A 25,621-nucleotide genomic window follows, 5' to 3' on the forward strand; every position below is an offset into this window, starting at 1 on the left:
TACCTTACTGCATCGGAATGATTCACTTCTCTACATCCTCCACTCAAGGGCAGGTGTTAGAACTTAAACCCCTCTGTGATCCAGGTGCCAAGAGCCAGACAGCCAGCAGGAGTTTGGTGCACGTTGCTCAGGAATGAACGGATCCATGAAGCTCAGAGTGGGCATCGGGGGCCTCGTGTGTTCCCAGGCTCACCTCACTTTGGACCCATCCTGTGGCCTTGGACAAATCCCTTTGCCATCCCAGAGTGTGGGATCATCGGTCCCTCAGGGCCTTTCCCTCATTGACAGCCTCTGACTCATTGGGTGACACACGGCACAATCCAATTCACTCTGGTCGAACCTGAACTTATTTGGCAATTTTACAATTTCGCGTTTTTCCTTCTCCGAGAAGAGAGATTGAGTGAGACTAATGGCTGAATAATGGTAGTTCCAGTGGAATTTCCTGCACACGACTCTGATTTTTCTCAGCCCAGTTTAAGTTGGGATTTATACAATCACCCAGAACATTTTGGTTCTGGGCTGCCACGGGACGGTTCCAGCCCTGCCACCCTGCGGCCCAGCACAGGGCCTGGCTTACGGTAGATGCTCTAGAAACGTTGGCTGGATCATGCCTGTGCCTGGAATCTGCTCCCCTTTATCTTCACGCCTTGTCTCCTCTGCGTTTCTGGGGTCTGGCCCCTCCTGCAGGGCCCGTTTCCTGTTGTTAGTCATCTCTGGGTCACCCTGAGCATCTAAACACCCCCATGTAAAGTAGAAGAATGAATGGCATTTTGCCATTGTTGTTGGACTCTGAGCGGTTGAACAACTTACTGTGTCTTCCTTTAGGTGTATGTGAAGCTTAAAGCTCAACTGAGCTCTGGTAGTTTATCATGCTCTCATTTAAAATTTAATGAACTGGGTGCCTGAGTGGCTCAGTGGGTTAAGCCGCTGCCTTCGGCTCAGGTCATGATCTTAGAGTCCTGGGATCGAGTCCCACATAGGGCTCTCTGCTCAGCAGGGGGCCTGCTTCCCTTCCTCTCTGTCTGCCTGCTTCTCTGCCTACTTGTGATCTCTGTCTGTCAAATAAATAAATAATATCTTTAAAAAAAGTTAAAAAAAAATTTTATGAACTGCCTCAGATCATTTTTAAAAGTAGGTAGAACATAAAGCCTTAGTTGTTTCACTCTTTCCTCCTCCGGGATCACTGATGTCCTAGAGGTCACTCCTGAAGGTTTTCTCCCAAGTTCTCTGAAGATGCCAGAGACTCTTCTGCTGTCGAGGTCCCCTCTAAGCGTTGAGTAACCCCCAAGTCCCCTGCAAAGCCTCAAGTCTTCCTAGGTCATGCATTCAGTCAACAAACACCGATTAGCTTCTCCTGTGCTTGAGGTGAGTCAGACATGTGCTCTGCCCTCAGAGAGCTCATACTGTTCGCGGGAAGGAAAGAAAGAACAATCCTAGAGACAGCGTATGTTTTTCAAGCCCTTGCTGTAGGGCAGGCCCTGCTGAACATTCCACAAGGAGTCTCCTCTCATTCTTTCCTGAACCCCGGGTCTCATGACTGTCCTATTTTACAGATGACAACATTGAGGATTCAAGAGGTAAAAGAAGTTTCTCAAATATCATAGGCTCGTGAGAGCCAGACTGGAGATTTGACCCTGGGCCTTCTGGCGTTCGGGTTCCCAGGCTTCCCTGGCATGTGCACCACATCCTCCCCAGGGCCTGGCTTTCCTCTAAGGCCTGTTAAGAGGCATGTGGGTATTTGCTATGGCCTCGAACACGTTACTTCTTACCTTTGCCAGGTCCCTTAGCTGGAAAATGGGGACTGACCTGACGGGATGTGTTGTGAGGAGTAAAATCCAGGCCATAGTGGCGGCCAGTGCTGCTTGCTGAGGAGACCCAGAAGAAAGGGCCATTCGTTCAGCCTATGGACCTAGAGGCAGGCTTCAGAGAGGAGGTGATATCTTGGCTGAGCCTTGAAGGGCAGGGGTGAAGGCGAGCAGGCAGTGGGACGAGGAATGAGGAGTACGTAGCCTGCTGGGATGGCATTGTGGGGTGAAAGGTGGGTGACTCTGACGGCAGGGGCAGATCGTGGAGGCACGGAAGGCTGGGACTTCGTCTTGAGGAAGCCTTGGAAGGGTTTTTGTGGTGAAAGTGGTGGTGACAGCAGCTAACGCAGCTTGGACACTAACTTCGTGCCAGCCACCGGGGCTAAGACGTTACGGAGATGATCTCATGAATCCTTACAAAAGCCCCAGGGATTGACTTGCCGACCATCGTGCCAGTTTATAGATGAGGAAACGGAGGGTGTTAGTTTTAGTGGCTGATCTGAAGGGTGAAGAGGAGTGGAGAGAACACTGCAGGTACGAGGCCGAGGCACACATCCCTGCTGAGCGACCTCAGGGACTTAGCCTCTGGGGGTCTGATGCGCCGAGACCCGGCTGTGCCGCATCTTCGCTGGGGAGGCAGGCCTGGGAGCACGGTGGGTGTCAGAGAGCTGGGCTGAGAGGCAGCAGACTGGCTGGGTATCACTACCCTGGAGCCCTCCCTGCAGGCCAGGTCAGGAGCAGACCTCGGACCCTGAGGTAAGGGTCGGGGACATTGTAGAGCCCAAAGCAGTTAATGGAATCTGGGACTTGTCTCAAATTCAAAAAGATTAAGGGTAAATGTATCCTGGTGAAGAAGAGTGAGATTTCTTCCTTCCAACCTCCTCCCAGAAGCCCCAGCAACCCCCCAGCTACCCTAATATCTGTTCCTAAACCAAGTATTGGCAAAGAGAATGGGATCCCCTGGGTAGGCTCTGGTAACTGTTCAGTGGTGGAATGGGTATTGTGGGGGGGTGGTGTGCCCTACAAAGGCTGTGCAGAACAACCAAAATGGGAAAATAAGTTAATGCTCATGTAATATTATTTAATAGACAAAATCTAGGTGGGTTTTGGAGGCAAGAACGGTTAGAAATGACTGATTCAGCCTCTGAAGTGGGTGATAGGGCCTCTGAGGCCCAGAGAGGGCTCACATAGCAAGTAAGTGCAGAGCTGGAGGTAGAACCCAGGTCTGCTGGCTCTCAACCCTTTTCCCATGGGGCCCTGCCACTGGCCTGCCCTGCAGGGGAGCAGCTGGGAGGATGGACGAGGTTCTGTGAGGGCTCTGGCTTTGACAGGGTTCTATAGACTGACCCAGTGGCTCCAGGCTCCCTTCCCGGGACTCTCGAGTGGGCCTTCGGCTAGGGTTTGGCCCCAAAGGGATTTGGGGCGATCCCAGAAGGGATTATGGAGATTCCTGTTTGTTTTTATTTTTTTTTCCCTCCCAGTGAGCATCTGCAGACATAAAGTACATGATGATTTTTAAAGAAACAAACCAGAGCCCTTCTAGAAAAATGCAAAACCCCTGAATCTGCTGTGCTCTGAAGAAAACGCAATGGGTTTATGATCTTTTAAGACACACAAGAGACAGCTTTCTCTTGACAGATGGGGATCTGAGGCTATTTTGCTTCCTCCCCCTTTGCGTGACCAGACCCGACTGTGTAAAGCTTTTAGCTTCAAAGCCGGGTTGTGAATAACATTGGTTTAACCTGAAATTTAAAGCCAGCATTTCTTTGCTCCCCGAGACGGGGCTTCCTGCCCCTTGCTCCCCTGAAGCTAGCTTCCAGAATGTTAATTCTACGAGCCATGGTTGACTAAGCCCAGCACTGGGTCTATTACATATTATTTGATTTGGAGTAGAGAAAAAGACTTAAAGATACCATGCCCCTTGTATACCTTTGTACTTTTGCCCATGTCTGTCCATATATTTAAGCATACCATTCACATTGTAAGTTCAGATTTTTCTCCGTGGAATAAAATGGGTCCGAGGGTTTCTGTAGCTTGTCTCCAAGACCACATTTTCCAATGAAGTCAGATGGCGTCTTTGCAACACAGATGAGAAATGCCACGGAAACTTCCACGGGAGCCTTGGAGGTCAGGGCTGGTTTCTGGGTATTCATTTTTGTAGCTGTCTTTGAGCATATAACTGGTTTGTTTGGTTTGCTGTGCACCCACTATGTGTGTACCCAGAGGCAGGTTGTCTGTGTCCCTGGCCCAAGAATTATGCCTCTTTTCGTCAGAGGATTTGTGCTGGTTGACATGTGCGCCTTTTCTGGTCTGATTATTTTTCAGTTAACATTTGCCTCCTCCACCGAACTGAAGTCCGCGAGGGCAGGGCCAGGCCAGCTCTTACCCATCGCTGAGGCCAGCATTAGTGTGACGCCTGCTCACTAAGGTTGCTTAAGAGAAGAATGAATGGGGGCACTTGGGTGGCTCAGTCGGTTAAACGTCTGCCTTCGGCTCAGGTCATGATCCCAGGGTCCTGGGATGGTGCCCTACGTCAGGCTCCTTGCTGAGCGGGGATCCTGCTTCTCCGTCTCCTCTGTTCTCATGCTCTCTCACTCTCTCTCTCTCTCAAATAAATAAATAAAATCTTTTTTTTTTTTTAAGATTTTATTTATTTATCAGAGAGAGAGAGGGGGAGAGAGCAAGCACAGGCAGACAGAATGGCAGGCAGAGGCAGAGGGAGAAGCAGGCTCCCTGCCGAGCAAGGAGCCCGATACGGGACTCGATCCCAGGACGCTGGGATCATGACCTGAGCCGAAGGCAGCCACTTAACCAACTGAGCCAATGAATGATTGAATGAATGAAATCAGTTGGAGGGATGCTGGTATTTGCAGACCAGACCTGTGAAAAAAAGATGGTTGTTCATTTATTCCACAGATATTTCCCGTGGAGGAGACAGAGATGAATTAACCGTGGCTTCCCTTTTAGGTAGCGAATAGTGCAGTGTCAGAAGGCCCAGTGGGCTTGACTCCTAAGAAAAGGAAGAAAATGGTCAGAGCCCAAAGAGCAGGGGAGGAAGCAGCTGGAGCAGAAAGGAGGGCATCCCGGAGGAGGAGGCACGCGTGCTTACCGGCTGTGTCCGTCCTGGCAACAGGGTGCATGTCCGTGGGGAATGGCTCCCCTTCCTAAGCAGCACGGTGGATGCTCTGTGGGTGACAGCCCTACTCCACGCATCACATTCAGATGTCCACAGGGGCAAACTTCACCTTGCCAGCCCCGAGTCTCGCCAAAGGATGATCCTTGGGCCCAGTGCTTCGAGAGCACAGGCCCATCTAAAGGAACTGGCAGTTCAGGTACCAGGACTGAGGGATATGGACAGTGATTGTTCCTCAGCCCCTCCCGTGGCCCCTCTCTGCGCCCCCAGCAGGACTCAGATCCTCCCCATGGCCTCCTGTGGGCTCCGGGGCTGTCTGGCCATACCCACCTGCCTCTCCACAGTCTCCTGGGGTCTCTTCCCCTCACTGTCCTGTGCCTTTCATCTCCCTCTCATGTCTAAGCCTTTGTAGGTGGCCTCCTCTGCCTGGCGTACCCTTTCCACCCCTACCCTCTTTGCCCGGCTGAGCCCTGTCCTCTACTCTCAGTTCAAGCACGATTTTCCTGTGGAAGACTTCTCTCACCCCCCCCACCCCCTGTGTGGTCACACCTCTCCCTCATTCTCCAAACTCCTGTGCACATGACTCTAGACACTCTTTCTACTTGGCAGTAATCACAGTTTGTAGCCACATGTCCGTGTGAGTATTGACAAAAGTGAGCTGCCCTTTCTGGTTTGGGAAGAGGGACCTGTCTGAGGCATTCCTGTATCCTCTGTTGTTTTTTTCTAAACACCACCTGGTACAGAGTAAACACTTCGTCCATGTTTGTCCAATGAGTGATTATATGGGTAGATGTGTCTTAGCCTCCTCAGGAAATGACCGACATCAGGCGTCTGTGCAGAGTGACAAGGTAGACCTACTGTACCTCCCTCCCAGTGGAGAAAGCAAGTGGGGGTGCTGGAGGGGCCAGGACAGTGGGAGGAATTGTAGGTCAGAGGCACAGACTGGAGAGGTGGCTCTTTCCAGCTCGCGGTCCTCTGCTAAGAGTGTCTGGGTCACCATGATAGCCTGGGCCTTCTCCCAGACTTGGCCCATGACTGCTGTGGTTGATTTTCAGAAAACCAGAGCAGAATGCAGCAAGGCTTCTTCCCAAAAGATGGCTCAGGTCCCCGCAGGACTGCCTTTGCCTGGAGTATGGGAACCTGTCCTCAGCGAGCTAGGCTTCCACGGCCCCCCCCCCCCCCCCCCGGTGCATACACTTGAGTTGGCCATGTGCCCTGAGCCTTTACTTAGTGACCAGATGGTGACCTTGCCTGCAGGAGCCCTCAGCAGAGGCACCCTCAGCTTCTTCAGTGGAGGTGAAGGTCTGCCCTTCCAGAACTCTGAGCTGTGCAAAGAGCCTGGCCTGTGAATCCCACAGGAGAGGGATCGAGCCTGAGGACATCTGTGGGAGGATGGCCGGGCCAATGTGTCTGATGGAGCAGTCTGAGTGGGAGGGAAGGGGTGGGGAGTGCCCAGCTGGGGGCACAGTGAGATCTTGATGGGAGTCACCAGGGACTGGCCGACGGGAAAGAGCCTTCATTAGGAGTTTGGGGCCTGGCTGGCAGGATGGGGCTGGGGAGTCTAAGTGAAGCTGGTGAACAGAAAGAAGTCTTTTAAGAGTGGGTGTCATCTCTGACAGGGAACCACTTGATGGGAGTACTGGGGACCGAGGGCAAGGTCATACTTCAATAGGAGTGACTGGGGCCAGGATGACAGGCCAGGGCAATAGCTGAAGAGAAGAAAGATGAGTGTCCTCCCCTGTGTGTGTGTGTGTGTGTGTGTGTGTGTGTGTGTGTGTGTGTGTGTGTGTATCTTTGATAATAGGGTCATTTGGCAGATGCCAGCCAATGGGAGAGCATGGGCAGGGTTCTGAGCTCCTACATTCTACTAGTCTTCGATGCCCTTGTAGGAATGGTCCCCATGGGGATAAGCCATCTTGGAAAAAGGGACTCTGAGGATGATGTCCCATGGGCAGGAATAGGGACCAGTCTCGTGGAAGACTTGTGTTGCATGTAGCCAGAGGAGGGACCCAGACTCTAGGCTGGAGGACATCAGCCAGAGAGACCAGCTTCCCTCGTGGCCCACGTGTTGGGGTATCTGGTCACTGAGGCTATAGCTTAGCCTATCATATCCTCTTGGGTCAAAGTGCAGGTACGATCTGTTTCCTCAGGGAGATTTATGAGCTGCTTCTGAAGGCCCTTCCTGTAGAGACACTGGGGTGCCCTGAGCCACCAGCCTCCGTGGAGGACTCTGGAAGGCCAGTATTCCTGGGAACACCCGCAGCTGGTGTCTTTGATCCAATGTCAGACCCTGCCTTGCGTCTGCCTCCAGATAGGAGAGTTGGGGAAACAGCCGCTTGGGGTAGCACCTCAGTGACACAGCACCCTACTGCTTCACACTCCTCGGTTTGGTCTCCTTCCTCACACTCCGTGATGGATGAGGAGTAGGGCAGCCTGTGCTGACAGTGTGGGACGAGGGGGAGAATCAGTCAAGGCCTGCGTGAGGGCACCTGCCAGCGAAAGGTCGGATGCCTGCTGTCTCCCCCAGGCGCTTCCAAAGGCGAAGATAGAGGTCTGGGTTCCAACAGTGTCTGTGGTCAGCCCTGCATGAGCAGCTGGGTCCTAGAGGGCCCCGGGGCATGAGGCCCCTGAGGCCATCTCCTTGCTGTCTTTTGCCTTCCTTGCTGTCTTTCATTTTGAACGCTTCAAGCGCAAGGCTCACCAAAAATATTTCATCCCATTTCCTTCCTTCCTCCCTCTTTTCCTTCCTTCTTTCCTTTTTTGATTTCATTTATTTATTTATTTGAGAAGGGGAGAGAAAGAAAGAGAAAGCGAGCCCATACCAGCCAGGGGAGCGAGAAGCAGACTCCCTGCTGAACAGGGAGCCCAATCCCAGGACTGGGATCATGACCTGGGCCAAAGGCAGACGCTTAACCCACTGAGCCACCCAGGTGCCCCCCACCAACGTATTTTCTTTTTTATTGGTAACTCATAGAATTTTCTTTGAAATGCAAGCATCACCCCCAGAGGCTGTAACAGTGTGAAGAGCTAACAATACAGAACACACAGAGAATTTAATGCCGTACTTTCTTGGTAATTCACGTTTTTGAGCAGGCAGTAGTACATTGAGAGTTCTGCAGTAAGACAAAACACAACAAGAAGCGTGCTCTGAGGGAGGGCCCTTCATCTCCTGCCTTCAGGAAAGGAAGGACGAGCGCTCTCGATGTTTCTCATGGTGCTTTCCAGAGCTCCTTTGGCGATATATATACAAAAGGCACATAAAGTCTTATTCTCCTTTTTCTCACACAGAAGCTTATGCGTTATACATGCTCTGCTGTAGATGGTTTATTTTTCATACGACGGTGTATCCTGAAGATCTTCCCATATCGGCTCACAGCGGGAGCCCTCGCTCCTTCACGCGGCTGCCCCGCACTCCGCTGTGTGAGCACGCCGTGACTTATGCAGCCAGCCCCTACAAATAAATTCTTGTGTTGTTTCCAGTCTTTTGCTACTAGAACCTTGTACATAGATCACCTCCCTTATGTGCGAGTCCAGTGGTAAGATACATTTTCAGAGGTACAGCTGCTTTATCAAAGGAAATGTGCATTTGTGGTTTTGATAGGTTTTGTCAAATTGTCTTTCGTGGGTGTGTGTCCAAAGGGGTTCCACCAGAGTTGTGTGAAGGCTGTTTCCCTACAGCTGTCCCGGTACAGTGCTTTACCGACTGGTCACGTGGTATGGTGGCAAGCGTCTTGGGTGAGGGCCTTGGCTCTGGGATGAAACTGATACGTTCAACGGGTGGGGAGCCTCAGTGCAGAAGAGGCAGTGACCCCTGGCAGTTAAGACTCCCACTCCAGGGGCGCCTCGGCGGCTCAGTTCAACATCCAACTCTTGATTTGGGCTCAAGTCATGATCTCACGGTCTTGGGATCAAGCCTTGAGTCGGGCTCTGTGCTGAGCGGGAGTCCGCTTCTCCTTCTCTCTTTGCGTCCCCTCCTACCCCCTGGCCACACACACTCTTTCGTACACACGCGTGCTCTCTCTCAAATAAATAAATCTTTAAAAAAAGACTCCCAGCCAACCTGAGCTCTAGTCCTCAGACAAATTACTTGATCTCTCAGGTCTCAATTTTCTCATCTGCAAAATGGGGGACATGTTATCTACCATGGGATCACTGTGAGTTTCAGATGGGATGATGCATGGAAAAAGGGCTTGGCATGGTGCCTGGCACGTGGCTCTGCCCTGGCCAGCACAGTGCCCTTGGCAGAGGAGCCCCTTGGCTGAGTCCCTGTCTGTTTTATCTCCTATCAGGGGAGGAACTGGGCGTGGGGGTTTCTCAGGCCCTCCTGCCCCAAATCTCACTGTCAGACACGCCTTGCTTCAGCAACTCATGTAACCTGCACTCCCCCTTCATGTCTCCTGCTCATCCAAGGTATTCAGGAATCTCCAGTGCCCAACGGTCACTCGCTGCCGGGCAGAGATTTCCTCCGGAAGCAGATGCGGGGAGACCTGTTCACGCAGCAGCAGCTGGAGGTGCTGGACCGCGTGTTTGAGAGGCAGCACTACTCGGACATCTTCACCACCACGGAGCCCATCAAGCCCGAGCAGGTACGCCCCACTGCTCACTGCCCGCTAGACCTCCAGCTCGACGCAGGCTCGGCTTGTCCTCCCCCAGGCCTTTGGGGGGGCATGGGTGACAATGCCGTGCTCTACTATGAGGCAAGCTTTTCGTTGTTCTCAGCCAAACTTGCATAGTTGCGGCCTCCCACGGGGTCAGGAGGACTCATCTGGGGTTCTGGCAGCTTCTTGCCTCAGTGCCTCAGTCTCCCCAGCCAGCCTGGGGGAGCGGGGGTGGGGATGGTGGCATGCCTGGTGGGGCTATTCTGCCCTGTTGCCGAATGGTGTCCTTTCCCCAGGCACAGGGGCCGTGTCGTGATCTTTGGGGCCACTCGAGGTGGTCTTGGGTCCTTATCCTGTCAGTCAGGGTGAAGATGGAAATATGGCCACAAGCCACGTTATGGTGGTGCTAGGGTGTGGCCCGCTGTCAGCCCCCAAGGAGGTTATCCTACTATGCTTTTAGAGATTGAATCCCAGAGCCTGCAAGTGAAGAAGTATCTCACTGGACATACTCCCAACTCGGTCATTTGCAAGAGAGGGAGGGACATAGGAGAAAGACCCCTTGCTAGCCCTGGATAGACGCTCAGTCGCTGCCTTGGCTACAGGACCAGAAAGGCTCTGCCCAGTGAGAGGCTTCTGGGGCCTAGATAAGGTGTGTAAGGTACCAGATTCAGCTCAGGAGGCTATTTCCTGATGCCCGGTCTGGGCTGGTTACCTGGCAGGCCCCGGCAGCTCAGATGTGGTTCCTGCCCACAGAGAGCTCCCATGTGGTGTGCACGTCAGGTAGACCCTGCTGGTACAGGAGGTAAAGACGGGCCTCACTGGGCTTTCTCTACGTGCTCATTAGATGGCGTTTCTGAAGTTTTCCCCCAGAGCCATTCAAAGACACATCGGCTGCCTGCACAGTTTCCTGTGGAGAGGAGAGAGGCCAGAGGGGATGTTGAGGAGTGAGGGGTGAGCAAAGCCTCAAGGCCACCATCCTGTGACAGTCTGGCTGTCTGAGCAGCTCCTATGAGGGCTTTCACAGCCCATGTAGCCACTTTGTTTCCAGGTGGGGAAACTGAGGCCAAGAGAGGGAGAGAGACTTGCCTGAGGCCAGAGCAAGTCATGTATTCACTTAACAAATGTTGAGGAGTATCCCCTGTGTGCAAGCCTGGAGCCAGGCACTAGGTACTTCAGTGAACAAGGCAGGCTTGGACCTGCCCTCAGGGAGCCTACAGGTATGTGGAAGAACCACAATCAGTAAGAAGAACCCATCATGCATTACAGATGTTCTAGGTGCTGAGGTGGGGACATTATCTGAGGTTCTCTGAAAGAATAAAGTAGAGTCTGAGCTAGGCTGGAGGCCACAGTGACCTCCTGGGGGAAATACTGAGCCCTGAGGCCTAGGGCCGAACCAGGAGAAGGGACATAGGGGTGAGGCGAGTGCGCCTGAGAAGAGGGAAGAGCAAGTGCAAGGCCTTGAGGTGACAGGGGGCATGGCAAGAGTGAGGAATGGGAGAAGAGCCAAGAGAGCCCATGTGGCTCAGCTTTAGGGCACAGGGGCATGGGGAGAAGGGACAGTGATGTTGGGGAGATGGGCCAGGCCTTGTAGACTGTGGTTAAGGCTTTGGTCTTTCTCCTACACATTAAGTCTCCTCTGGGAACCTTTGGTCTTTCTCCTACACGTTGTTCACCTCTGGGAGCAAGGTGATCCTGTGTGCTGGCTGGAGCTGATCCCACACGCTCCAGATCTTGGGCTTTCAGGAAAACAGTCTTGTTTCCGTCACAGACAGCCCTTCTGAGGGATGGCCAAAGGCACCTTCCATCTGATACAGGAGGAGGAAGAAAAGGAGACTTCCTTGGATGAGGCCTAGCTTTCCTCCAGAGTCGGGGAGAAAATTTGTCTTCTAACCACTGATAAGGTCATGTGATTTTAGAGACAGCGGGGACTGGAGAACAATCTTTCAGCCCCCTCAGCCCTTAGAGGCCCTGAGAAGGGACAGGGTTTGTCTGAGGCTGCCCAGCAAGTGAGAGAAGAAGAGTGAGGGCTCAGACCTCCACACTCAGCCTGGCCTCTACTGCCTGAAGACTTCAGTGCTCGTGTTAAGCTCCTTTAACTTAAAGCAGACATTCAGTATTAGAGACTGGGTTTCCCTCGGCATTCCACGTGATTCTCATGGATGCTCAGACTCAGACATGCCTCATATTTTATTTAACTTGGAATACCCGGGAAATCTGGGTAGAGACTACAGGGCTTCATAACTGGGAGGAGTCCAGAAGCCACCCATGGACTTACCCACTTGCTCAGACATTCATATGCTCATTTATCCAACATATTTCTTGCAAGCTGCAATGAGGCTGGCACAGTGCCAGGCACCCAAGCGGTGCAGGGATGAGTCAGGCATCAGCTCTGTCTGTCCACAGCTCCCAGGGGCGATATGATATGGATTTAGAACCTGCAAAGCAAGGGAGAAGGTTCTGTGGGCCCTGATGAGTGGGGAGGTTGCCTCAGTTGGTAGCATGGGGCCTTGGTAGCATGGAGATGTTGCAGAGGGGACAGGTCTACTAGACTCCCTGCAGAGATGGGGCCTGGCGGGGAGGAGACCTGCATTACGGATGCTTCAAGGGCCCCGTTCCTAGCAGCCTCGCTGTGTGGTGTCCTTCAGCATGGCGCGGACGCGACCGCGGGCCTGTGTCTGTGTGGGCTCCGAGGCGGGGCCTTCAGGCGAGCGTGTGGCGGGGTAATGACTGACTCAATGTTTTCTGGTTAATCTGCTTCACCTCCCCGTAATGTGCAGTAATGAGGAGAGATGGAAGGTGAGGCCGCGGGGCTGCCGGGCACACACACAGGCACTGGACTATGAATGACATCCTCGCTCCCGCTTCCCAGTCACCGGACCAATGACAGCCAAAGCAAGGGGCCACAGCCTGGGAAGGGGTGTCTGTCAAGGGTACGAGCTCCTTGAGCCCCCTCATGCCCACTCTCTGCCTGGCCTGGTGGTGACACCCAGAAGAGGGCCTGGAGCTCTGGTGGCCAAGGTGGGGGGGTGTCTCTTCCCTATGTGAGGAGACCTAGGTCTCCACAGTCTAGTGGCCTTGGTGGGGGCTCGCCGTCCGTTTCACTGAGCAGCCTGTGGGGAAGAAGGAGCTTTTCCTGGCCTTGGGGTTGAGGGAGTTTGATTTGAGTCCAGCTGAGTCCCGGCTCTGTCCTGTTGGGAGGGATGCTTTTTCCCTGCAAGTTTCCATACCTGCGGGGGTAGTGATGGAGATTTTGCACAGCAGCAGCTGGACAACAGTGGTCTTCCTCACCTGCGTGTGGTATGGTGCAGGTCGCAAAGGGCCTTCATGTCCACTCTCTCTTCCTTCGACTCGTGATTTAAATGCCCACTAAACAGTGTGGGTAAGATTGGTAGAGCCCCGTTTTACAGACTGAACATTTTCCCCCCCAAACTGTTCAACCTGTGGTCAGCCCAGGGAACTTCCAGGACTTGCAGAGGCCACAGAGCTAGAATTTGATTTCAGGGTCTTCCGTCCTCATCTTGGGCTAGATGGTTGCATGGCCCCCTTTCAGGAGAAAGATTCTGGGAGCATTTTCTAACTGGCTGGTTCTCAGAACTGGCCTTTTGCAGCCAGAGTCTGTCTGTTATTCCAGAATCCTCAGAGTTTCACCATGGGCTTAGGTGGTCAAATCCCCCTCAATGACCCAGCCCACCCACTCATGGGAAGAACATTCCTCCTCCCGGACAGGTGGGGGTCCTGCCAGTCACGCCCACACCTACCCAGCCGCTCTTTCCACCGAGATCTGCCCTGGGCCGGTCGGCCTGGCTTCTTGCTTTTATATGGGCACAGAGTAAACCCTTGGCCCTGGGTGTCCTGCGTACACACTTCCAGGGCAATCAAACACTTCCTTCTCAATGTGGTTATTGAAGAAGCAATTCTGTTTTCCCCACTTGTGGAGGGAGTAAACATCAACCTGAAGAGGGGAAAAAAAAAAAAAAGGAAAGAAACAAGTGCTGGTGGCGTGTGTGTTCGGAACAGCGGAGTCTGTTTCAGTAAAACTCGCGGTGACGCTGTCGCGGTCGCGCTGCTGGTGGGAGCCGCTCCCTCTCTGGCCTCGGCAGGAAGGCTAAGGCAAGCACAGGCTGCCGTATTTACTCTCGGCAGACTATTAACCAACACCAGGCTATTAATCTGGCTTTTGAGCCTTCACTAAAGCCCATAAAAGCTCACAGTTGTCAAATGGAGTTCATTTTAATTTCCTTTCAATCACAGTAAATTATTCAGGTGATAAATCAGCTGGAGCAGCCTCCTGGCTGTAATAGAAACCCTAATTCCTGGCTAATTATCCAGCCCATTGCTGCCAACAGATCAATACGGGCGCAAAATGGAACCGGCCCAGGGCCCTCCCTCCCATCGGGCCAGAGACAGAAAGACAGCTGGGGAAGGGGACGTGCTGCTGACCTCCCGGGAAGTTCAAAGGTCATGGGGGTTAAACTGGGAGAAGGCTTGGTCCTCGTCTAAAAGAGAAAGCCACCAGAAATGCCTCCCGCTTGCTTGTGCTGCTTTGCCCTCTGAATGGTGGCATCTCTCCAGGCTGGTGGGCCTGGGCTGAGCACAGCCTGTTCCTGTGGGTGTCCTACTCCTGGAAAGGGGCTGGTTTGTGGTTTTGAGCATAACTGAGCTTGGTCATCAGGGATGGTCTGAATTCCTACTTGAGTCAGGAAAAGGGCTGGGATCGTGGGGAGAAAGATGAATTGTGGGGCATGCTTCCTTGCTTCAGGGAGCTCTTTTTCTTGGGTAGTGGGTCTGGGCCCAGCAGAAGGAGGTGGGGCAGGAAAAGGAGAGAGCGAGGAGGTGAGTGTGAAGTAGGCTGAGGAAGGGGGAAGGCTTCCTGGAGGAGGTGCCCTTTGTGCTGTATCTTGTGGGATGGGCAGACTCCAGATCAGTGGAGATGGTGGAGCTGGCTGGAGGGGCATTCTGGGTGGAAGGAACAATGTGGGCAAAGGTACAGCAGGGAACTGGGAGACAGTCTCGGAGGTTGAGATGTAGGAGGAGTGAAAGGCAGTCAGGGACAGTGGGGCTGGAGAAGTAAGAGGCGAGCAGACCCCAGAGGAACGTGGAGGTGAGGAAGTCTGACTTCCCCTTTGGGGGGTGTGTCCTGAAAAGCTCAGCGTCTGTGGTCTGGACTGTTGTGCTTACCTGGAAGCTTCCTTCATGGGGCCTCCTGCCTTTTGCCCTGTCCCTGTCCCTCCAGTTGGAGCTCTCTTCCTAAAGCCCACCCTCACTTACGGTTTCCCCCACCTGAGACCTCAGCCCCAGCCCTCCATCCCCGTCATGGCCCTTCACCTGCCGGCCCCCGGGATGCTCTGGCTATGGCCAGGCCTGACCGCTCATGGCCCCCGTGGCCTGGGCCCCTCCTCCGTGTGAGGGGGCCGCGGACCGCGGGCCGGTGTGTGTGTGTGGCTGAGCGCGTGAACAGCGGGGATGGCCGCAGCCTGCAGGGTGGCGGCTACCGCGGTTCCGTGACCGTCTTACGGTGGTTGTTCTCGCTCCAAGCTCCTGCTCACTGTTTCCCTTCAGTCTGTTTTTACATCTACCCGAGCCAGGCCCACCAGGAGTCCTGCCTGCCCCGGGAGGCCTTCACTGACGCACTTCAGTCCGCACGGACTTGCTTCCTGTGTGAGTCCATGAAAGCCTCGGGTTCTAGTCATTACCATAGTGATTGTTGGAGCGACAGTGCCTTTGTGGCCTGCCATGTGCCTGGATCTGTTCTGAGGAGCAGCCTCTTGGCCCATTGCATTACAAAGCCCCCGCCACGTTCCTATCCCTACCGCGCAGGCGGGGTGGCTGGGGCTGAGGGAGGTTAGCAGGGACCCCGCCACAGGTATGGGCCAAAGTCGGACATCAGGGTCCGGGCTTGTGGCCACCGTGGCTGTCCCAGGTGCAGCTTAGTCAGGCAGCCCCACTGATTCGTACAGGTGAGCGGTTTCCTGGGAACACACCTGGGGCTTCCGTGTACTCATCCTGGGAGGCGAGCATGAGTTAGAAAGCGGAGGGGCTGCCACGGGAACCAGTGGAAGGATGAGCAGAAGTCCGAGGGCAGTGACTCTGCTGTTCTGCTGTGACCTGCTTCTGTTTCTGCTCGGTCCTCCCCATGCGAGGCTGTGCTCTGGGCCACGCTCTTCATTTGCAGATGAAGTAGGGAGTGTTTAGGAGAGACAATTTGAAATTCTTTCCTAGGAGGGATGACTAAGAGATTAGGGCTATTTGGTCTGAAGAAGGGAAGACTTGGGAATGTGAGCAGGGAAAGGGGCAGGCTGGGAGAACTTTCTGACAGCTCAAGCTTTCCAACCAGTGGAGTGGGCCTCCTTGTGAAGTAGCAAGCTTCCTGTCGCCAGAGGCATGTAAGTAGACGCTATCCTTATTCATATATGCTGTGTTAGAAGTTTATGAATCCACTGATGACTTGAGGAGCTAAATGTCAAGGGTCTTCCAACCTGAAAGAATGATTCTAAGTTAAGAAGAGCAAGAGAGGAGGCGCCTGGGTGGCTCAGTGGGTTAAAGCCTCTGCCTTCGGCTCAGGTCATGATCCCAGGGTTCTGGGATTGAGCCCCACGTCGAACTCTGCTTGGCAGGGAGCCTGCCTCCCCCTCCCTCTGTGCCTGACTCTCTGCCTACTTGTGATTTCTGTCTGTCAAATAAATAAATAAAATCTAATTAAAAAAAAAAAAAACACAACAACAAGAGGGGTCCGGTGGGAGGAGGGGAAGGAATAGGGGAGCCAACAAAAGGAAACCCTTAATATTGCAGGATGGAAGGGACACTCCAGGGAAATTGCCCCCCACCCAGGGACTCTCACCAGGGGGGCCAGCCTGGGTCACAGGAGCTGCAAGGTCTTGGGAGGCTGGCGATGCCCCCAGCTCTCCTCATGCACAGAGCAGGTTGGGGCCTCCTGGTGAGGAGGTCTGGGTGGTGACAGCCACCGCCAGCCTGGCTGCCTACACATGGTCGTGGGCCTCCCCTGCCCAGGAGCTCGGGGTCTCCTCAGGGAAGGAGAGGGGAGAGGAGGATTAAACAGACCCGAGTCCTGCCAACACGTGCCACGGCTTGTGAGGGGGCTGGCGGGGTGATGCGTAACTTAAGATAAAGGAAATGCTAATTGAAAACCCCAACACGGGGTAACATAGGACTCTAGCTCGCAGTGGCTCTGTGACATGGAGGATGCCTGCAGTACGATCTTCATGTGGCAGATCAGGAAACTGAGGCAGAGAGACACTAAGGAACATACTCTGATGACGTTCATACTCAGCCACGTTCCCTGCTCCCTGCTCTTTGCCGGTGTAAACAGTCCTCTGGAGTCTGTGCGCTTTCCTCTGCATGTGCAGACACTTGCTGACTGATCGAGTGGTTTCACTCAGAAGGCGTGTATCGAGCACCTCTCCTGCACCAGGTACTGGGCTAAGTGCTGGAACATAGCCGTGGCAAAGACAAACGTGCTCCCCAGAATTTACCCTATGGCAAGAGACAGATGTGGGCAACATGATTCTATCAGTACAAAAGGTATGTCACTAGCAAGCATCATAGAGTGTGTTGGGTGCTCTGAAGAGAAAAACCAAAGGGTAAAGAGTGGGACCTCATCTAGATGGGGGGGCGGTCAGGGAATGTCTCTCTGAGGAGGCACCTTTGAGCTCAAGAAGGGGAAGTGTGGTGGGAATAGTGTTCCATGAAGAGGGAACAACCTATACAAAGGCTTGAGGCTGGAAAGACTGTGGTCCAATAACCAAAAGATGCCTCATGGGGCTGGTAAGCATGAGGGGCAGAAAGCAGCATGTGGTACAGGGGTGCAGTGGTGGGGGCCAGGTGGGGACTACAGCCAGGGCCTTGGATTTTGTCTTGGGAGCAAGGAGAAGCCTCTGCAAAATTGCAAACCAGGGACTCTCGGGAGCCAGTCCAGTATGGATTAGAAGATTATTTTGCTGCTGTGGGGAGACTTGGAGGGCCAGGGGACCAGGAGGCTGTTGCCAAAGTAGAGACCATGTTGCTGTCCCCCTGGAGGTCACTGTACCTCTGGGGACAGTTGTCAGCCCTGTGTGATTGGCCTGCTCTCTAGTCTGAAATCCAGAACAGGAATTGTGGCCTGTGATGCACTGCTTCTCTCCCCTCCTTTCTGCTTCCCTATGTCCCCCCACCTAACCCCAAGCTCCCCAGCCCTGCCCCCAGGCTCCCAGCTTCCTAGAGTTGAGCTCAGATTTGATTCCAATCTTTCAGATAGTCCAGGCAAAGAGGGAAGCTATCAGTTGTGTGCTTCTAACGTCTCATCATCTACTGGGGAGTGGGAGGGAATAGGACGATTCCCCAAAGGAGGCCATGCTTTTTCTGTGTCTCATGGAGGCCCCAAGCTCAGTCCTCAGCAACATGCACAGGAGAGCCACAGCCGGATACAAGGCTCTGCCTTCTAAGGCAGTGTGATGACCACATGCTCAGCAGTGCATTTCTGCTCTGACCATAGGGTTTGAGAAGGCAGCCTTGCTGATAGCCCAAGTTAAACCAAGAAAAATCCCAGACATTCTGAGGCATCATTCCTAGATTTTCCAGTTTGAGGCTTGGAAAATGTGCTACTATCTTGGTGCTTTGTGACTTCCTTCCACCCAAGGGTACTGCAGGGAACATGTCCCACCCAGAAGTATTGGTTTCTAAGAATGTACCTCAACAGGACTTCCGGGTGGCTCAGTCCATTAAGCATCTGCCTTCAGCTCAGGTCATGATCCTGGGTTTCTGAGATCAGTTCCCACATGGGGCTTCTTGCTCAGCGGGGAGTCTGCCTCTCACTCTGCCTGCTGCTCCCCCTGCTTGTTTGTGTACATTCTCTCTCTGATAAATAAATAAATAAATAAATAAAATAAGAAGGAAAAAAAGAGGGCACCTGAGTAGCTGAGGTGGTTAAGCATCTCCCTTTGGCTCAGGTCATGATCCCAGGGTCCTGGGATGGAGCCCCATATCAGCCTGCTTCTCCCTCTCCCTCTCCTGTGCCCACTCTCTGTGCTCTCTCGCTATCTCTGTCAAATAAATAAATAAAATCTTTTTTAAAAAAATGAACATACCTCATCATCGCCTCAACTCTTGATGAGAAGGTTAGTAGTTTTCCATTTGACTTCTCTGAAGTGGGCTTGGTGTACAGGAACTTGGGGATGTTGAAGAAAGCAAGGGGCATATGTTTTAGAGATTAAAGAAGCAGACAGCTTACCCACAGGATTGCGGATGGACAGGATGGAACAGAGAGGGCACGGCTGGGCCTTCCCATGGGAAGCAGGCACTCTCTGACCTAGTTGTACCTGGAAGCCTGATGCCAGAGGAAGACTTTTCTTAAAAAAAGATTTATTATTAGAGAGAGAAAGCATGAGCGGGTTGGGCAGAGGGAGTAGGAGAGAGAAACTGAAGCACACTCAGAGCTGAGTGTGGAGTCCGACATGGGACTCGATCTCATGACCCTGAGATCACAACATGAGCTCAAACCATGAGTCAGACGCTTATCCAGCTGAGCCACGCAGGCGCCCCCAGAGGAATACCTCTGCCCCTAAGGCATTGTGGAGGGGACCCAGTGAATATCCTGGGCTTTGAAGAGTCTGATGAGTGAGTCTTCCCATGGTAGGAGCCGTAAGAGTAGAGAGGGTCACAGCAGCAAGAAGGACAGCAATTCTCTTCCCTATTCTTCCCAGCACATGGAGAGGGCATAGAAATGCCTTCCTGAACACTGAAATGCAAGCAAGATATAACTTGGATGTCAGTTTTGCCTTTGGAATGAGATAATAGCGAGGACTGTACTGGAGCTCTTGCTCCCTAGATCTCTAGAGGAGCTGGGTGCCTGTACACCAGCCATATTCTTTTTTGTGGGCTTTGTGTTGGGAGTGCACCGCAAGTCGGGCTTAAGGGATTTGGTTGTTTACAAAGCTCTTAAGAAAATCAAACTTTATTGCTTTGTAAACTAAAAAACAAAAAAAACAACAATCCACCTAGATTTCTGGTTCTGATACAAGGTCTCAGCTATTACAGGCACCCCTTTCTTCTCAAACAATAGAAATATTGGATCAAATATAACAATAAAATATTTTTGATATGTATTTGGAGTTGAATGGAAGATAGGGAAATCATTGGGAGCTGGAAGCGAGGAAGGAGTTCAGAGCCAGAACTTTAAGTGCATGAGCTAATGTCCCAGGGGCCCAGGGTACTTACTAGTCCTGGACATAGTTCCAAGTGAACGGGAGCTGGGGGCATTGATGCTGGTGCTGAGACTGAAGATATGACCTTAGACCTGTGTGATATGGGAGTTGGAACTGAAACTTCTGCAGAAAACTTGAAACCTGGAGGGGTGGCACTTTCCACGTAATGAGCAATGGGCACATTTTGGCTCCCAGGCTGACAAAAGCAGTAGAAATTTTGATTCTGCATGAGACTCAGAGCAGGAGTTTCCCATGGGAGGCTAAAATCCCAAGACTGTGCCACATACAAGTGTGATATCTCACTATATATTATTCCCAAGAAATTCAAGAAGAGAAATGAACATAAAAACTTTGCTCCAATCAGTGAGATCCTTGAGATGACTGACAGAAGCACATGAAAAATCCTTGCCTGAATCCTTCCACAATCCAGTCTGTATAGCATGCCCACAGAGCAAACAATAACCACTGAAGATGAGCTCACAGTTTAAAAAGTTGCAAACCACACAAGGAACTGAGGGGGAAATGGAGACTTAACCAGAAGAATTAGTGCTGCAAGAACCTAAAATAATAGGAAATCTGAAGGAACTACAAAATGTCTCTAGAGACCAAGAAAGGACTGGTAACACTACAAAAAGATAAAACACCATGAGGAAGGAATATGCAGATTAGAAAAAAAACCAAAGGTATTTTCTGGAAATACAAATTTAATTAGTCATCAAAATCAAAATTTGAATTCATGGATTAAATACCAGATAAGTCACAGCTGAGTAGAAAATTAGTGATTTGGGAGACAGCTGAGGAAATTGCTGGGAATGCAGTACAGAAGTTTAAGGAGTTCGGAAGTAAGAAAGAGAGGGTTACATGGAATACCTGAGTGGCTCAGTTGGTTAAGCATCTGACTCTTGATTTGGGTTCGGGTCATGATCTCAGGGTTGTGAAATTGAGCCCTGTGTCAGACTCTATGCGCAGTCTAGAGTCCGCTTGAGATTCTCCCCTTCTCCCTCTGCCTCTCCCTGCCATGCTCTTGCTCTCAAATAAATAAGTCTTTAAAAAAAAAAAAGAGAGAGCATTACAGATAAACCAGAGTTTCATGAGAAGGTCCAATATGTATCTGAGAGTTGTTCTGGGAAGATAAATAGGAAAAAATAGAGGTGAGTCAATATTTGAAGAAATAATGGCCAACAAGTATACAGAATAGAACTGTTGCAAGATGTGTCATTAGACTGAAGAAACATACTAAATCCCAAGCAAGTTAAATAAAAATAAATGTACATCTAGGCAAAGCAGTAGTGAAACTGAAGAACATCAGAGCCAAGGCAAAAGTTATAAAAGGAGCCAGAGAGAAGGTATAACTTCTAGATGGACAGAACAATTTTTTCCAGCATCAGTAGGAGTCAGAAGATAGTAGAATATATCTGTAAGTGTTAAGAGATAATAAGAATTGATATGTATTCAGATAAATAATAATTTAACAGTGAAGGCAAATAAAGACATTTTCTGATGAGTACACCAAAGGTTTACGACTCACAGACACTTGTTGAATTGCTGAAGGATGTACTTCAGGAGAAAGGATATGAAAGACCACCAGTTTTAGCTCTGGTATGTGAAGAGCTTGACAGTCATCACTCCCATATTTACAACAACAAATAAAGCTGAGCAAATTGAAATCAACAACTTTTCTTGACCCATCAGAGAACTGAGGTTGAGGGCAAACAGCTACTGAAATCTGCAGAAGTAGGAGCATACTGAGTTACACGGGAGATCTTCCAGATTAACATAAAACCTCTACTAAAGGTCTCTTTACCTCAGTTTCTGTTACCCAGTGCATCATGCCCAGCTTTCAGCAAAAAGTTAGGCAAGAGGGGCACCTGGGTGGCTCAGTGGGTTAAGCTTCTGCCTTCAGCTCAGGTCATGATCTCAGGATCCTGGGATCAAACCCTGCATCAGGCTCTCTGCTCTGCGGGAAGCCTGCTTACCCTTCTCTCTCTGCCTGCTGCTCTGCCTGCTTGTGATCTCTCTCTGTCAAATAAATAAATAAAATCTTTTTAAAAAGTTAGGCAAGAAATAACAGTCTGAAGAAACAAAGTAGGCATCAGAAACAGACTCAGATATAACATGGGTTTTAGGGTCATTATATATAGTGAATTAAAATAAGTATGGTGTGTTAAGGGCTCTAATGGGAAAAGTAGGTAGTACAAAAAGATGAGTAACGTAAGCAGAGCTATGGAAATGCTAAGAAAGAACCAAAGGGAAATGCTAGAAATAAAAAGCACGATAACAGAAATAAAGAAAGCCTTTGATGGGTTCCTCAGTGGATTGGACAGCTAAGAAAAGGATCAGTGAGCTTGAAGATGTGTCAGCAGAAACTTGCCAAACTGAAATGCAAAGAGAAAGAAAAGAACTCAAAAATAAAGATAAACCCACCAAAACAGAACACCCAAGAATTCTGTATTCTGTATTGTGAAATAACTTTAAGAGGAATAACATAGGCATAACTGGAGTACCAGAGGAGAAAGCGAGAAGGAAGAAGTGTTTGCAGTAGTGATGGCTGAGAACTTTCCAAAATTAAGGACCAAACCACAGATGCAGGAAACTCAGAGAATATCAAGATATTTTGATATTTACGCCCACACATAGAGTCAAACATCAGAAGATTAATGACAAAGAGAAATCTTGAAAGCCAGAAGGAAAAACTACCTTACTTCTAGAAGAACAGGGATAAAAATTACAGTGGATTTCGCGTCAGAAACCATGCAAAAAGAGTGGGATGAAATATTTAAAGCGTTGAAAGAAAAAATCCACCAACCTAGAATTCTGTGTCTTGGGAAATTATCCTCCAAGGGTGAAGAAGAAAGGGGCCCCTGGGTGGCTCAGTTGGTTAAGCATGTCCTACTCTTAATTTCAGCTCAGGTTTTTATTTTTTTTAATTTTTTAAAAAGATTTTTATTTATTTATTTGTCAGAGAGAGCACAAGCAGGGGGAGCAGCAGGCAGAGGGAGAATTAGGTTCCCTGCTGAGCAAGGAGCACCCCACAGCTCAAGTCTTGGTCTCAGGGTCATTAAGTTCAAGCCCTACACTCAGCTCTGTATTGGGCGTGGAGCCTACTTAAGAACAACAACAAGGGGCTCCTGGTGTCTCAGTGGGTTAAGCGTCTGCCTTTGGCTCAGCTCAGATCATGAGATCGAGTCCTGCATTGGGCTCCCTGCTTTGTGGGAAGCCTGCTTCTCCCTCTCCCTCTCTCTGCTGCTCCCCCTGCTTGTTCTCTCTCTCTCTCACTGTCAAATACATAAATAAAATCATAAAAACAAAGCAAAACAACAACAAAAAAAGTGAAGGAGAAATACTTTCTCAAACAAAAACAGAATGAATTTATGCCTAGCAGACCTATCGTGCAAGGAAAAACGTTCTTTAGGAAGAGGGAAAATAATATAGGTCAGAAACTCAGATCAAACAAAAAGCAAGGAGGGGAGTTAGAGAAGGAATAAATGAATGTAAAACAAATTCTTTGATTTTTCTAATTCTTAATTGATCTAAAGGGTTAACTGTTTGAAGTAATAACAGTAACAATGTATGGGATGATTATGACATATGGTAAGTGAAAGGAATGACAGCAATGTCACCAGTGGCAGAAAGAGGGAATTGGGAAAAGGCTACTCTGTTAGAGGGTACCTGTACCACAGTTGAAGAAGTATAGTGTTAATTGAAGGTAAACTTAGTGTAATTGTAAGTGTATATTGAAAACTCATAGGACAACCACTAAAAGGTTTTTTTTTTTAATTTCTTTTCAGCATAACAGTACACTAAAAGGTTTTTTAACTTTAAAATTTTTTCTTAATTGTGGTAAAACGTGATATAAAAATTACCCTCTTAAACATATTTAAGTGTCCTTTTCAGTGGCATGAAGCAGATAAAATGGAATCCTATAATATATTTAATTAAACGCAGAGAAAGAAAGGGAGGGGAGTGAAACAAAGAACAAGTTCAATGAATAGGAAACAATTACAAACATAGTAGATATTAATCCAGCTAGAACAGTGTTTGCTTTATATGTGAATGGTTTAAATATACCCATTAAAAGACAGAGATTATCAGAGCGTATTGAAAAAACACATGAGACCAATCTATTGGTAGCCTACAAGAATGTGACACACAGAAGGAAGGGATGAGATTTAAGGAGCAGTGTTAACCAAACACATCGATAAACAAAGGATAATCTGAATAACTATTGATGTTGAAATAATGACTGATTTTGGTGTGTTTAAAAATCAATAGAAAAAAAAGCACAATAATAATATGCAATATTGGGGGTACCTGGGGGGCTCAGTGGGTTAAAGCCTCTGCCTTCAGCTCAGGTCATGATCTCAGGGTCTTGGGATCGAGCCCCACGTCGGGCTCTCTGCTCAGCAGGGAGCCTGTTTTCTCCTCTTTCTCTGCCTGCCTCTCTGCCTATTTGTGATCTCTGTCTGTCAGATCAATAAATAAAAATCTTTAGAAAAAAAATATGTAATATTGGGAGTGGGCAGGTCAGAGTTAAAAATTCTAAGATCCTTGTATTACTCAGGAGGAAGACAGATATAGTGATAAACTTTAGATCTGGTTATGTCAAGGATGGAGATGAGCACATGAAGGTAATCACTAAAGTCATGGTAGTGGAATATATAACTTCCAAATCGGCTGAGGCAAAAAGGGAGACATAGAATACTCAGTGGCTCCAATAGAAGATAGGAGAGAAGAAGAAAGAAGAAAAAAAGCATGGTAAATTCAAAATTCAAAATTAGGGGCACCTGGGTGGCTCAGTGGGTTAAAGCCTCTGCCTTCAGCTCAGGTCATGATCCCAGGGTCCTGGGATCGAGCCCCACATCGGGCTCTCTGCTTAGCAGGGAGCCTGCTTCTTCCTCTCTCTCTCTGCCTGCCTCTCCGCCTACTAGTGATCTCTGTCTGTCAAATAAATAAACAAAATTAAAAAAAAATTCAAAATTAGATGGCAGATAGTAAGAATAATCACAAACCTTTGAGTAGTCTCAGTAAATATAAACAGATGGAATTTGTCAAATAATACAGAAGATACAAAAAATAACCCAAACCCAGAAATATGCTGTTTATGGGAATTAACCTAAAAAAAAATGGTACTCAAAGCTTGCAAGTAAAGAGATAGGAAAATATAGATCAGGCAAATACTAACCAAATCAAATGTGACAGAGTATGATCACTCCAAGATGAAATGAACTTTCAGACCCAAAGGATCAGCAAAGACAAAGGATCAAGAACCCTTCACAGGAAGAGACGGCAGTCCTGAAACTGTATGTCCTTAGCCAGAGAGTCTCAAAATGTTTAAAGCAAAAGTGTCAATGAACTGGCCTGAAAAATCCCATAATACATTTTGGGGACTTCAGTATACCCCTCTTACTAATGGATAGGTCAAGCTGACAAAAAATTGGAAGGCGTATTTCTAAGTTCTGTACCATGTAATGAATATGTTTGATCAAGTAGATACATAAAAGGCCAACAATTAGCCACTAAACATCCTTTTCAAACACATGTGGAAGGAACACTTAGAGACTATGTGCTAGTTGTGAAAGCAAATCTCCACGATACCAAAAATTGACATCATAGACCATGGTCTTTGATCAGAGTGTGCAAACATTGAAAATTAATAGTTCAAAGCAAAATATGGCCTCAAAGCTTCTGTATGTTTGAAAGTTAAGAAAGAAAATCAACTAAAAAAAAAAAAAATCCAGGGCGCCTGGGTGGCTCAGTGGGTTAAAGCCTCTGCCTTTGGCTCAGGTCATGATCCCAGGGTTCTGGGATCGAGCCCCGCGTCCAGCTCTCTGCTCAGTGGGAAGCCTGCTTCCCCTGCTCTCTCTGCCTGCCTCTCTGCCTACTTGTGAT

At 49.8% G+C, this 25,621-nt stretch overlaps 1 protein-coding gene across 8 annotated transcripts in view; it reads left to right on the top strand.

The window, feature by feature from the left end:
* The window catches only part of PAX5 (paired box 5), a 197,592-nt gene that overhangs the window by 59,066 nt on the left and 112,905 nt on the right, over positions 1-25,621 (top strand). For all 8 annotated transcript variants that reach the window (XM_032306380.1, XM_032306379.1, XM_032306384.1 and 5 more), the window contains exon 6: positions 9,349-9,524. In XM_032306380.1, the coding sequence (XP_032162271.1) occupies positions 9,349-9,524 (176 nt within the window). The remainder of the gene's footprint in view (positions 1-9,348; positions 9,525-25,621) is intronic.

This window comes from Mustela erminea, chromosome 12, assembly GCF_009829155.1.
Source record: "Mustela erminea isolate mMusErm1 chromosome 12, mMusErm1.Pri, whole genome shotgun sequence".
Classification (NCBI taxonomy): domain Eukaryota; kingdom Metazoa; phylum Chordata; class Mammalia; order Carnivora; family Mustelidae; genus Mustela; species Mustela erminea.